This window comes from Cimex lectularius, unplaced genomic scaffold, assembly GCF_000648675.2.
Source record: "Cimex lectularius strain Harlan isolate CLEC.00 unplaced genomic scaffold, Clec_2.1 scaffold241, whole genome shotgun sequence".
NCBI classification, from domain to species: domain Eukaryota; kingdom Metazoa; phylum Arthropoda; class Insecta; order Hemiptera; family Cimicidae; genus Cimex; species Cimex lectularius.
In genome coordinates this window covers 313,607-328,145 of record NW_019392841.1, presented here as the reverse complement: position 1 = coordinate 328,145, position 14,539 = coordinate 313,607, and the positions used below count along the sequence as shown (strand labels likewise).

Below are 14,539 nucleotides of genomic sequence, written 5' to 3'. Positions count from 1 at the left end.
GAATTGGCAAAGTATTAAGATCGAGGAATACTAATTTTTACAAAGATAAAGCAACAATTAGCATTTACAAAAAAAGAAGATAAATACAGATTTTTCAGAACGACAATTGCATCAAATTGCATATAAAACGTACAAATTTAAAATAACACTGCGCCATTCTATTTATGTCTAATAAACGAACAATTTCGTCTGTATATCATTTAGACTTAACTTATTTTAATATCATTAAACCAAAATTTATAACAACGTAATTAATACTCTTTGTGTAATTTTTTTTACGAGAGTTCGCAACAGCAGAGGTTATATCAACCCTCAGGGTGCCGGTTAAAAAAAAAAAAAAGCCAATTTATAAGTATGTCGGGTGCCAATGCAAGGCTGCTAGATTCGAACCCGGGGCCTTTACTTTACAGTCATGAGCGCCGTTTTTAATTATTTCCTTTACTTAATTTCATCTAGTACTCTTTCTTCACAATGACAACTTCAGTGCAAACATTTATTGTGGGCATATGTCTGCGTATTTCAAACAGTTACCTGCGTAATATTGTGCAATTTACTTTATTTGTATGAAGAAACGGGTGGCATTATATATTTTGTAAAGTTAAATATTCGTTTACTACTGTTTTAAAGTGACATAATATTAACAGTCAAGCCTGTGACATATAACAAAATTTGGTAGATTGAACAAACGAAAAAGAAAGAATACTGACAAGAGTTAAGAAGAGAAAATATCGAAAATAGCAAAATAGTGAAAACACTAGTTACTGAGGTCTACTTGACACCATCAACAACTTTCTTTTCAACAACATTTTAAAGAAAAACGGCGCCGAGTAAAATTTGCTATTAACCGTATATGTTCAAGTTTAATTAATAATGCAAATACATATTCCCATTAACGTAAAAGTAAAGTCTTTCATGTGACTTTTAGTTCAGTTATGAGTTAGCTCATGTTGCAAGAGATACGACTCAGTCAACAAATTTAAATATTTTTTTTTGTAAAAAAATATACCAACTGACAAAAAAACAGCCAATTATACAGCAAAATTGTTAAAATAATGACATACATATGCATATGCCAAGTAAAGAAATTAAAGCCGATGGAATTAGACAAGGATCAGCCCTTGGCCCAATTTTATTCTTGCAGTACATCATTGATTTGTCTAACTTATCGCTGACTAGCAAAATATACTCAAAGACAAAAATAAACCGGACACTCGGGTTTTGTTGGTAGTTCAAACTATATGCATTTTTAACTTCTATTTACTTTTTATTTATATTAATTACAATATAGATCCGAGTATTAAACGAGAATATAGATCAGACATTCTTGATTTTGTTCGGGAAGCCGCGAAATCTGCTGTTTATGAAATTTGAAAAAAAAAACAGTAGAAAATATCGTACATTTTATGAGTATTAGTCCTTTATGAGGTGTAATACATATCTTGCTATATTAAAAAGAATGTTTTGAACATGAATGCAATTTTGTATGTGGTTAAATGAGGAGAAAATTAAGAAAATCGGTGTAACTACGTAAACATAGCCCTGCAACATTAGATAAAACTCATCGACCGATTGAATATGAATTTTTATACGTTTTACATTATATCATCGCAATTTTTTCTTTTATATTTATTTCGTTTTATTAAAGTAATAAAGTAATATCACTTGACACAGATAATACATATGTAACTAACACCGCAGACAAATGAATCTAATGGAACAAGAGTTTTTCTGTTTTATTTTAAATTATCCTGATTTTCAATGTTTTTTAAATATATCTACCTAACCTTATAATCTAATTTCCGGCCCCACTGGTGATTATATTTCATATTGTCGTTTTTCAGAACTATCATTTTATCAGCAAAGGTTCAATTAATCAACACAATAAATATATTTAGCCATAGGTAATTATATCATATCAGCATAATCTTCAGATCAAAATTAATAACCGATTTAAACCAACCGATCTGTCAAAAAAGTTTAAAGTCTAAAAAGTCATTTCCATTCAATTTATAATGTAATTTTATTATTTTTTAATAAACGAAATCAGGAATAACTGTTTTTATATTATCGTATGTTGTTTTTTTCTTCGAATGATGCAGAAATGATCTATTAATCTCGGAATTTATAAATAGTTCTAAAAAACGTTGTTCGAATGGATTTTATGTAAAGATCTTTCCGTAGATCATTACCTAGTATGAAAGAAGTTATCTTACTGTATTTGTAGAAATATTGATTTGTAGGCAAAAATGTTTCATCAATTAAGGTTTTTTGTTTGTATTTTACTTTGTTGGTGCTTGGTGTTCTGGCGGTGATTATATTAATCAAACTCTCCGATGTCAAATATTGTTTTTAGTTTATCGTTTTGTAAAAATAAAAAGGTATTTTTTTTCAAAAGAATGGAATAATATCTGAATACATTTTTTGATTAGCACGCAAAATATAAACATTTACTTCCCAGAGAGTGCTTGAGCGATTGGTAAAAATATATGCAATCCCTGATATTTTGTTAAAACTATCTTGTAATTTTCAAGAAGATACTTTTTTTATGCTGTGAAATTAGTTATCTCAAGATCCCGTCTAGGCTCTCGGTAAAAAAATTCGACTTATTGGAAATTCGAATGTTATTTGACTAACATACTTTTGACTTGTATTCTTGATAAAAACAATATTTATTTGATATTTCCATTTGGGTTATTTTTATATAATCAAATGTTAAAAACTTTTCATAACTTGGCACTAATTGAAGTGAGTGTGGATTTTAATGAGTACAGGTGAAATGGTAATAATTCTTATATCAACTATTTAATCGAGAATAATTTAAATTTAGAATTTTTTTCATCTCAACCAAGACCCATATAAAAAGTATGATTAATTGAAATAATTAATACAGTCAATTATTACTGCTAAATGTATGGGTTAATATAATTTTACTTTTTGTTTATCACTATATTTTATTCATATCTTTAAAATTTGTTATAGTTCCCAACGTACATGCTTACCCACGTCCAGATAAATTTATTGATTATGTATTTAAATAATATTTAAAAAAATTAATAATACAAAAATTATAGTTTGTAGGTAAGCCCGAAAATACGGCGCTCTGAGTAGGCTAATGACCCGCAATACGTTTGAATCGTGTGTTTAACATACTTCAGTCCCCGTGTTTTAAACATTATTTCTTAGCAATTTTGAAAGAAGTTCACTTTAAAAAAAATGTTGAAAATAAATATTTTTAAATTTTTAGCGGGGATGGGGGTGGTGTGAAGGAGTTTTGGTTTATTTGTTCAACGAATTGCTTTTTTGTGTTAATGTGAATCAGTTATTGATTTTTGCCATATTTTTTCTTTTTCTTCTCTGATTTTCTTATCGTAAGCAAGCGATATTGCTTTCCCGGTTGCTGGGAGTTTACTGCAGCCAAGACGAAAGGAGCGATGTGGGCGGCGATCGGAGGCGGGATCTGCAGGAGGCGGCTCCTGCCACGCCCACAGCACACGGATCCTCCCTGGTTCTTCGTCAATAGAAAAAAATATTTATTTTAATACAAAGGAGGACGTCTTAGGAGGGGATGGGCTCGTCGATATCTTGTGAAAATACAGGGGGTCAATGCGGTTCTCTCGGAACCTTGAAAAGAGAAAAATAACCGTCTGATGTCACGTTAGAAGAAAAACACGAAAAATTATTTATTACCCACAATTTGAATTTATCTCTTACAAGAGAACATTCCGATTAACATAATTTAAAATTTAACGATCTATCCAGTACGTTAAATATATAACCATTTTAGATTTGTTTGTAGATAGATCAATTGTAGAAATAATAGCCCCGAAAATACGGCGCTCCGATTAGGCTAATGACCCGCAATACATATAAACCATGTGTTTAACATACTTCAGTCCCCGTGCTTTAAACATTATTACCATTATTAATTATAAGGTAGCCACAAAACTTGCCTTTTAAATTTTATCAAGCAATCAAGTAAACACTACTTGTGATGTGTGGTACTTAGTGATCATTAGTTAATGGTTATTTGGAGTTCGTGAGGTGGTTTGGTGTGACGTAGATTTAGAAAAACATTTTCTTTTTCGTGCCAACGTTTCGATCTTTATTGAGATCATCTTCAGGGCCTGGGATTTATAAACATTGTTTAAATTATGCAATGTTTATAAATCCCAGGCTCTGAAGATGATCTCAATAAAGATCGAAACGTTGGCACGACAAAGAAAATGTTTTTCCAAAACTACGTCACACCAGACCGCATCTTACGATCTTCAAATAATCTCTACTTGCGATGTTATATATATATATATATACGTTATATGTTATTTATATTATATACGTTACACGAAATGTCTAATAATTAAAAAAAACTTATAACTTAACTTTTTCACCAAGTCATAAAAGGTCGGATATTTTGTTTGAAATTCTTTTAAAACGAACATGTTATTACATTTCATGTATTTTTGAACGCATGTTAATTTAATAAAATCTATATACAAATTGTTTAAAATCAATTGCGACTAACTAGGCGGACGTGAAACTATGAAATCAAAACCACTTCTGATTTTACAACTTGTACATCGTTCATTCGGTAACGCCACGAATAAACTAAACATAAATTAAGTCCATAAACAGCCAGTTTTTAAGGAAGAAATATAAAGTGTACTGTACTTGTTTTTCTAATGCCAAAATAGTTGTAATTTCGCCTTTATTTACGCTTGTTTTCCTTTCCCATTTTTAGAATACAGTCGAAATCATTGAAGTTTAAAAAAATAGGATTACTTGTTCCCGACCGATTTTCATAGAATTTAATGTCCGGATGTAAGAACATGATTAGTGAGAACGTACCGCTCTTAGTGAGTAAAAAACTCATTTTAGGGGAAATAAATCGCTTATAATAAAATCCGGTCTAATTTTACCAAGAAAATAATTTATATAGAGTGCCGTTATTCTTTTCTCTTTTTGTCACAGTTGTTCAAAGAAATGTGCAAAGATGAAGGTTACACGGCCAAAGTTTTACGTGTGAAATAAAATCTATATAATTTCGAGATTGCAAAATCGGGGAAAAAATTGAGAATTGGTGAAGGAACTAGAGGTTAGTCATGTGAATATTTCAAATATTTTTAATAATTAAAAGTAGAATAGGAATAGGACTGGCTAAACTAAAAAAACTTCGAAAAAGTCCACATCCTGGCCCAAAAGAGTGCCAACATTCCGATGAATGGACCGATTTTACAAACCAAAGCAAATGAAGTTGAAAAGATCTTTAAAAAAGACTACTATTGTGGCGGAAAGCTTTCAAAAGAAATATTACGTTTGGGAAAATTTAATTGCAGTGTAAAAATTAAAATTGTTAATGATCCGAATATGTAAAAAACCAAGGCTATTTAAAAATGTAAAAACTTTGCAAAAATTCAAATCTAAAGATGGGAGACATTTTAAAAAGTGGTTGCAGAAATGGAACAAAACAATTATAAAAGAGAAAATTCTTCTTCTTCTGAATAGCTGCCCAGCCATCCACTCAATCTTGTCAAGCGACTGAGAACTTTTTTTCCTCCAAATATAACGTCGAAGCTACGATTGATGGGGCAGGGCAGTGAAAAACTCGGTGAAAGTTAATTTCAGAAATCATTTAGTTTTACAAATCATCAACGGCATTGAAAAAACAGAGAACCGAAGTTCTCAATACTGGATGGTATCATGACGGCAAATATATGGAATTGTGTAAAATCAACGATTTTGAATTGTTACCGATATGCTAGATTCGGGGTTGACAATTATTCCATTTCTGAAAATCGATTCGATATTGAAAAACCACTCGAGATTTTCTTATTGATTTTCTTAGACTTGAAGATTTCGACTGGAATCTTACAACTCATGGGAATATAACGGATGGAGAAATCGTTGCAGATATAAGTGAAAACGTTCCCTACGAATTTTCTCACCCAAGTGTTAAAGACATGTTTACAGCGGTAAATAATGTTGATAAATTTTTGACTTGCAACAATGATTTTGCAAAGGATTCGATTCTAAATACTGATAAAGATCTTGTCAATGCATTTTATTTTCAAAAACAAAGTGATATTACTGAAAATTTTTCTGCAAACCAATGAATTTTTTATCGTCTATACACGTCAATAACTTTACTCTTTTTTTCATATTTTATTACATAAAAAAATATCCATTATTATTTTTTTCGGAAGTTTGTAAACATGCCGTATAAATTTAACGGACACTGTATTAAATACACAATAGTATATATTTAGTACAGTATGCATTAGAAAAAATTTCTATCAAACAATTCTATGTAGATGCAATAAATTTAGCAATCAATTTCTTGTTGGTTTGAACGTTTGATCTGAAACCTCGTTTTCATTTCTCTACAGTTGTTATATACATGACATGCAAATGCATTTCCAGCATCTTAAAATTTATTTTCTGACGTAAGAATTTTCGGCTACAAAAACCAATTTCTTAAGTCAGTATATTTTTTAGATTCACTACTTTTTGTGCTCCGCTTGGAATTAATATCTTTCAATTAATTAAGGTTTTTAGTTAAGATAAAAAAGTCAGTGTCACGAGCAGGATTCGAACCCACGACATTCGGCTAGATACGCCGCTACTCTACCACTTGAGCTATCGTGACTTCAATCCACTCGGACACTAAGTTCCCATCTCAACCCCACCTTTTTGAATTTTCCAAAAAAGGAGGGAAAATAATTTTCCTATAGTATCACAGTAATGAAAACTTTCTATCTAAACGATTGAACCTGGAACAATGTCAAGAAAATACTGGGTAATACTATATACTAATCCATTTATGTTTTAGTGGTCAATTGACCAAGTTACTTCATTCAATTGATTATTCTTTTTATGTAAGATTTTTTGGTTGAGGTTAGAAAGTCAGAGTCACGAAGTCATTATAGCTCAAGTGGTAGAGCAGCGGCGTATTTAGCTTTTAGCTTACTTTTTAAGAAAGCGTGAGAGGGAAGGAGAAAGAGAGAGAGGAAGAGAGATGGATTGACATAATTATACATAGATGCATAGATAGAGGAATAGATAAAGTAATAAAGAGAGAGATAGAATAGGGAGAAAAAAGAAGTAAGAGAGAGGAAGGGACAGAGAAAGAGGGAGAGAGAGGGAAAGAGAGAGAGAGAGAGAGAGAGAGAGAGAGAGAGAGAGATGTGAGACACTGAGATAAAGATAGGGAAAAGAGATATGATTAAAAAATCTTTTTAAGTAAGATTTTGGTTGAAATGAAAAAGTTAGTGTCACGAGCGGGATTCGAACACACGACATTCGGCTCAATACGCCGCCGCTCATGACTTCGATCACTCGGACACTAACTCCCCCTCTCAATCTACAACCTTTCTAATTTTCTTTCCTAAAAATGGCAAAAAGGAGGTAAAATTCAAAAGGTGGGGTTGAGATGGGGAGTTTGTGTCCGAATAGATCGAAGTCACGGTAGCGCAATTGGTTAGAGCGGCTGCGTATTGAGCCGAAGGTCGTGGGTTCGAAACCCGTCTCAACCAAGACCTTAGATAAAAATAATAATTAACTGACGTAACTAATATGGTCAATTATGACCCCTAAACAAGTATGGCTTTATACATTTTGTTATTAAATTGTAAATTGAACATGAAAACAAGTGATTTATTAATTTATTCAATTTTGTTCAGGATATCTTCTTTACATAGGGTTTTCTAAAGACTGATTTTACATAATTTGTGTCATTAAGGTAGGGAAGTCATATTTAGTTAATGAGTAAAGACAGTTTTAGTGGTATTGTCCAAAAGTGTGTATTTATCGTGATTAACAACAATAAGTTTCTCAGAGTAAGTTGGAAAGAAGTTACTAGTGGAGTAGAACCGCTCGACTTCGAAATTACCATTTTCCAGATCGAGTCTGCGGTTTGTTCTATTTGGCAACAAGTGCTGTTGGCAGATGCCGGCCTCCCCTCGACAACTGCCGATCCGAATTCATCTCAATTACGCCATCCGCGGCTCGCATAGTTTCGCTCGTAGCCCCCTCAACACGATGACGGCGCCGTGTGCCTCCGCCTTTATTACATGTCAATCATAACCGGTTCCGCGTTACAAGGGTTTCCGCTTTATTACAAAACGTTTCGCCGCAACCCTCCCACAGGCGCAGATGTAATAATAAGGCCATGTCCTGTAAAGATTATCTCATCTAGGAATTTCATAACTGAATTTTTCTAAGCGGTTTTAATTGTGAGAAGGTCTACATATAAAATAATAAAGCACTCTCTGAAGTAAGCCTAAAGAACACAGCAACTGTTGCATTTGGTTAATATATGTTAGTTGATTGATAGACCATTGGGAAAAGTTATAATTTATAATCTTACGTCTTCCAATTTTTACATCTTCTAATTTACCAACGGCCCCAAACCCCACGAGGATGAATAACTGATGAAGGAATGTTTGGCCAGCGAGAACATCAGTCAACAACGGTTCTCGTGATGTTATTGTTTGTTAGGAGGTGGATTAGGGACGGCGTACGGATATTTGTACAGGGTACACCGCCCACCCTCTGCGTTCGTCAGGCGGCCGGTTCGCATCCAGTCTAGCGTAACCCCGGGCCCGACACCGTTGGAAAAATACAAACAACGCGGGTATTCAAGCAAGAGAAAGTGTTGAATTTTAAAAGACGAACTTGGAAAAATACAAATGTAATTTATCTTGCCTCAAGGAGCCAAAGAGTTCGTTTAATACGCATGTGGTTTAGGTAATATTGAAATAAAAAACAAAAAAAATTGCGTCTTGAAATTTTTTATTTAAAGATGCCGAGTTCCTAGACTTTGAGAAGGCGTTTTACGAAATCTGGCATATAGTATTAAAAATCGAAATGTAAATCTTACGTAGGACGAAATATCTCTACGATATGCTTATCTCGTTTCTGACCGATTAGATATTCGATTACTATTATTTTAATTGTCCCTGAGGAGTACCCCTTACAAAGTTAAGATATTACATAAACAAAAATAAACCATAATATATAAAATCACTCTTTGTAATATATTAAATCATCATAATTATTTATAAATTTACTCAATGTTATAATTAATGTAAATTATTACAATACGGCAAAATATTATTCAGTTACGTATTTAATATTTGCTCCGGATATAGTTATGTATTAGTTAGATTTTACACTATTTTTATTTGTATATTAATAATGACTAATCGGAGATAGTGAGATGCGGTCTGGTGTGACGTAAGTTTTTTTTAGGTTTTAGAAAACATTTTCTTTATCGTGCCAACGTTTCGATCTTATATATATTACACAGGGCGGGCAACCAGGACCCGAGGGGTTAAAAGCCTGAGTAGGCCCGTACCCCATCCCTAAAAGGTCCGGGACCTGGTCGGCTCACGAGTCCTGCATAAACCTATTGGACCTATTCACAAACCCCAGGATTTTGGACCATTTTATCCTGGGGAGTGTTTTGGTTATGTCCTCTCCTTCGAAAGTATTAAATCTTTCCCTAGCATACCTATCGCATTCTGCGAGGTAGTGTCGGGCCGTTTCTTCTTTTGTTTCGCAGAAGCGGCAGAAGGGGTCTGGTAGAGTACCCATTATGAAGAGGTGTCTTCTCAAGGGGCAATGGCCCGTTAGGATACCTATCAGCCTCCTTATTCCCCTCCTAGAGTTAGAGAGTAGCCATTTCGTTTCTTTAGGTTTGATTTCCTTCAGAAACTCCTTCGATTGCCTGCATCCTGGGGACATATTCCATTCCTTAAGGAATTGTTTCATGCCCAAGCTACCTATACTCTCTTTTGCTGTGCTTAAAGAGTGGGGTAATACCGGTTGTGGTCCGACGAACTCAGTATTTGATCCTTCCTTGGCCAGGCTGTCCGCCTCCTCATTGCACGTTTCGATCTTTATCGCGATCATCTTCAGGGCTTATAAATACATGTAGGATGTGAAAAAAAATGAATTTATACGATGGTAGAAATTTTAGATTAAAAAAATCACATCCTACATGCATTTGTAAAATTCAAACAATGTTTATAAATCCCAGGCCCTGAAGATGATATCTATAAAGATCGAAACGTTGGCACGATAAAGAAAATGTTTTTCTAAATCCTACGTCACACCAGACCGCATCTCACGATCTCCGATTAATCATTGACTAACGGTCACTAAACACCACACATTAATAATTACCTTAATAAAGTGAAAGACCGAGTTTTTAAAATTTTGCTTATTACCTGGGGGAAAACACGCAAGAACACGTAAATGGAATTAGTATTGTTTATCAAAGGGAGATAGGAATTAATTTTCTTTTAAGACCAAAAAATAGATTTCTCAATAATATGGTATAGATCTTCTGGCGCTTTAAGATCACCTAATTTTGATTTGAAATTTATTGAATAATCTTATTAAGAATTTTTTTTGATTAGGTAGAGAAAGAGAGAGAGAGATTGGGTGACAGAGAGATTGGATAAGAAAAAGAGGGAGAGAGAGAAATAAAAAGTACTACAAATAATAATAAAAACTATAGAGGAAAACTTTAAAAGAAGAAAGATAAAAGATAAGAATGAGATCTAGAGTGATATAGAGAATTAAAACCGTAGAGAAAAAATCGATTAAAGGAACAGAAAAGAAGATACAGAAACGAGGTGGTAAAGAGAATGTGAGTGCTATAAAAGATTAAAAAAATGTTTAGAGAGATTGTGGCAAAAAAGCTGAAAGGAGAGAAAAAGAAAAAGAGAGAGAGAGAAATAGATGAAAAGAAAGAAATTGATACAAATAATGACAAAATATATCAAGGAAAAACTTTGAAAAGAGAAAGAAAGAGACAACAAGACAGATAGATTAATAGAAAGAATTTTTAAAATATATTCCAGAAAAAACGGTTAAAGGGAGAGGGAAAGAGAGTAGATGCAGAGAGAGAGAGGGAGAGAGAGGGGAGGGAGAGAGATAGATAGAGGGAGAGAGAATGAGAGAGAGTGTGAGGGGGAGGGAGATAGATAGATAGATAGATAGAGGGAGAGGGAGTGAGAGAGAGAGAGAGAGAGAGAGAGAGAGAGAGAGAGAGAGAGAGAGAGAGAGAGAGAATGAATGAGGGTGAGGGAGAAATATTGAAAGAAAGAATATAGTAGTCATTTATGTACATGCTATTATATAAATTGTATTGAAAAAGATAAACTTATTTTGCATAATATTTGGAGTAAAAACTAATATTTACTATTAGATTATAGAGTGAACTATTATTTGTAACTATCAATCGTCTGATTAATCTTTTTTAAAATCTTCCTAGGTTTTTCCTTTTAATGTCTGTTGCATTAATCAATATAATTTTCGTTTGCTTCTCTAAGCATCTTCCATTTGGAAAAAACCTGTTAAATTTAGTAAACTTATTACTATAATTATTCTTTTTGATAAAATTTATTTCAATCGAATTTAATATTTACAATATCAAATATAAGGAATGTTAAGATCTTCCTGCAGTATATTCTGTCCTAATTATTCAGGAATTAAACTAATTAATCTTTTACAAATGTTAAGTAGTGCTAATCTACAAAAAGTGCACACCTGGGCTTCTTCTGCATTTATCGATTATTTGATTTCTATGTAAATCCTTTATGAGAAACTCATTCGTTTCATCATACAAATCAATAATACCGAAAGTAATGTGTTAATTAAGTGGTGGGCTGAACCGACAGCCGGCCTATATCGCATTTGCTCCGTTCGGCTCAGGTGGCGTGCCGGAGGTATTGCATTCGTGTGTATTGTTTTCCGCCCCCCAAGTTGTTTTCGTGGGAAATCCGTGTAATCTGAGGGATTTACATAGTTTTAAGAAAGCGGGGAAAACGGTGTATGGAGAGGAGTCCGGAGGCAAGGGGACTTTCCTCACTTTATATGAATCATCTTATATGCATTTTCGAACAAAAGTAGAACCCAAGTCGTAAAAGTTCCCATGTAAATAAAACATATTTCACTTTGATAATAAGGTGATACATTTGTATAACATACATTGTTATCGCTGACAATTAGCAACAACTCTCTCAAAGAATATTTATAAAACACAGTAATAAAATCTTTATTTATATTAACCAATAATAACAGTTTTTCTACCAAGTAAAACCATGTTTTTTCCGTATCCATTCACAAATTATATTTTCAAGTTTTCTTTTGTAAAAAAAGTTAGCAAGATAGAAAATGTACTTTGGTTATATCTTCAACAATGTTCAATAAATTCAATTATGTCAACTCATTGCCGCAAAGTTCATTTTCCAACCCTGCAAGAGACCCAGGATTCCAATACAAAAACAGGTTCCAATAGATTACCATAGGGGAGAGGGATAGAGATAAAAGAGGCAGCCACAAGGCCATCTGCTCCTCGACCTGAGTAGATCTATTATGCTCCTCTGTTTTCTATAACTAACTGGCTACCTTCAGATTGTCAATCAACCTCCATAGCCTTACCGGCGGTTCCTTAGTGTAGGATCTTACCTACGGTTTTTCCTGCCCAAGGTGCAAGACCCTGTACAGGACTTCACAGAAGCATAAATTGTGTTCTGCGGTCTCCTCCTCTTCCAAGCAGTATCTGCACAGTGTTTCTCCTGTCAGTACTCCCATCCAGTGCATGTGCTTTTCTAATTGGCAATGCCCTGTCAGGAGTACTTTAAACAAAACCGCGGCAGGAGCGGATCCGGCAGTTCTTACGCTGGAGGAGTCCCAATGCTCTGGGGTTGCCTTCTCTATCTAGGGAGCTCGGCGGGACGACCCTGGCTGATGTATTTCGGCCACTTGAGGTTACCCTATCCGAGCGGCACACGGTTTGGTGCTTAATGCAGCCCCATCCACAAGGAATGAACAAGCGGAGAGTGAGGTCCGTCTCGGCTTCTCCACCAAAACTTGCGGCTGTAGCACCCATCTAATCGTGAGCGGAGGTGCGTCATCTCTCATCTTGAGAATTAAACGTCCGGTAGGGCCGAAAGGTTAGGTACGGTCGTTAATGATCCTCATGTCCTTTTAAGGGCTAACGAGAACATAAGGAAACCTAATGCCCTGTCAGGAGTCCAACCAGAATCCTGGTTCGGTTACGGTTGCCTTCCAGTAATTCTTTTGTAAGTTTTGCAGCTGACCCATCTAAGAATTAATTCGCGTGCCGCATGCCTGTGGTTTTATTTCACCAGATTTTGGACTTATTAAGGATCCATTCGAAGATGTATCCTCTTTTGTGGTAAGATGCTAGGCCAAAGTAGGGTTCAGGACTTATTGGGTCCATATTGGCCAATATGTCGACTTTTTCGTTGCCTTTATGGATAACAAACGATCCAACATGATTGAGTGTATGGAAAAATCGAACAACGGTGTGGAAGTCCTGTCTCCTATGTCGACTAAAATGACATACCGGAAAAAAATCTTCTATTCAATCACATTTTATCAATTGATATTAATGATAATAGATGATTAACCTAACAAGTCGAAGTTTCTATGGCAGCGGCAAAAGCTATAAATAATGAAACCCATAGGTGCTGTTATCGACAGTACACGAAGACCTACAAGAGAAAAAAACCGAGGTACGACACCTCAAACTCGAGGTAGGCAAAAAGCACCTTGTCACATAATAGTCACAGTTTTCTGCACTTAAAATTATTAATCCATTCCAAATTATAATTATAGGAATTGTAACGTTGCATTAAATATCAACTGTAGATATAGAAATAAAAAATAAAATATGTACATGCACATATTTATATTTATCTAGTTGTTATCATATGATATTAACAAATATCTTTACGAAATTGTGTAATTAGAAGGGGTAAAAGACAATAAAGGGGAGGAATAGGAGTTTCTTCATTTTAATAAAGCCAACGAATTTCAAACCTTCAAAGGGGTAAAATTGGGGGCGCATGAAACGTGATGTGAAGAGGTTCGGAGGGCGGTGGCGTGAACGGGGGTTGCGGCGGTTGGGCCCACTTGTCCTCAGGTTTTAATTACAGAGGTTGATCAGAGAGAGCAGGAACCAAAGCCCGGCAGCTGAATATTCAACAGGCCACACACCAACTCTAATTATTTGGGCCAAGTTTGAAAGCTCGCATCGTTTTCCAAGCTAACCCTCTTTCAGTCTGGAGGAGCCGGTTATTAGGGCAGACAACCCTGAAATTAATCTCGCCCAGATACCGGGAATTAACACGTACAACACTCTCCCCCGCCGGCGACGAGCCCTTCACCTATTTGCATTATAAAGTTTTGTTAATGCTGGCGGAATTTACATTTAACAGCTCTGTGACTCACTTAAGATTTCTCGACGATTTGTTAAAAGTAAATATTTCAATCTTTACTCCTGAGGGGAGATTTGATTGTGGCGCTATTTGAAGAAACAATAACAAACTAGGCTTAAATCCTGTTTAGTTAAACTTATTGAATTATTGGCTAACATGGGGTGGTGCGAGAATTGGTAAAATGCAACTAAATTTTTCTGTTACGTCTATTGTCTCTGTGGTTATTTTACTCATAACCAAAAATGAAAACATATTCATGACAAAAACCCCGAGAGAATGCAAGCTTT

General features: G+C 34.5%; 1 protein-coding gene across 1 annotated transcript in view; it reads right to left on the bottom strand.

Moving 5' to 3' along the window:
- LOC106669153 overlaps positions 1-12,930 on the bottom strand; it is a 51,080-nt gene extending 38,150 nt beyond the window's left edge. The window contains exon 1 of the mRNA XM_024228644.1: positions 12,782-12,930. Within this exon, the coding sequence (XP_024084412.1) occupies positions 12,782-12,930 (149 nt within the window). The remainder of the gene's footprint in view (positions 1-12,781) is intronic.
- Between the last annotated feature and the right edge of the window lie 1,609 nt (positions 12,931-14,539).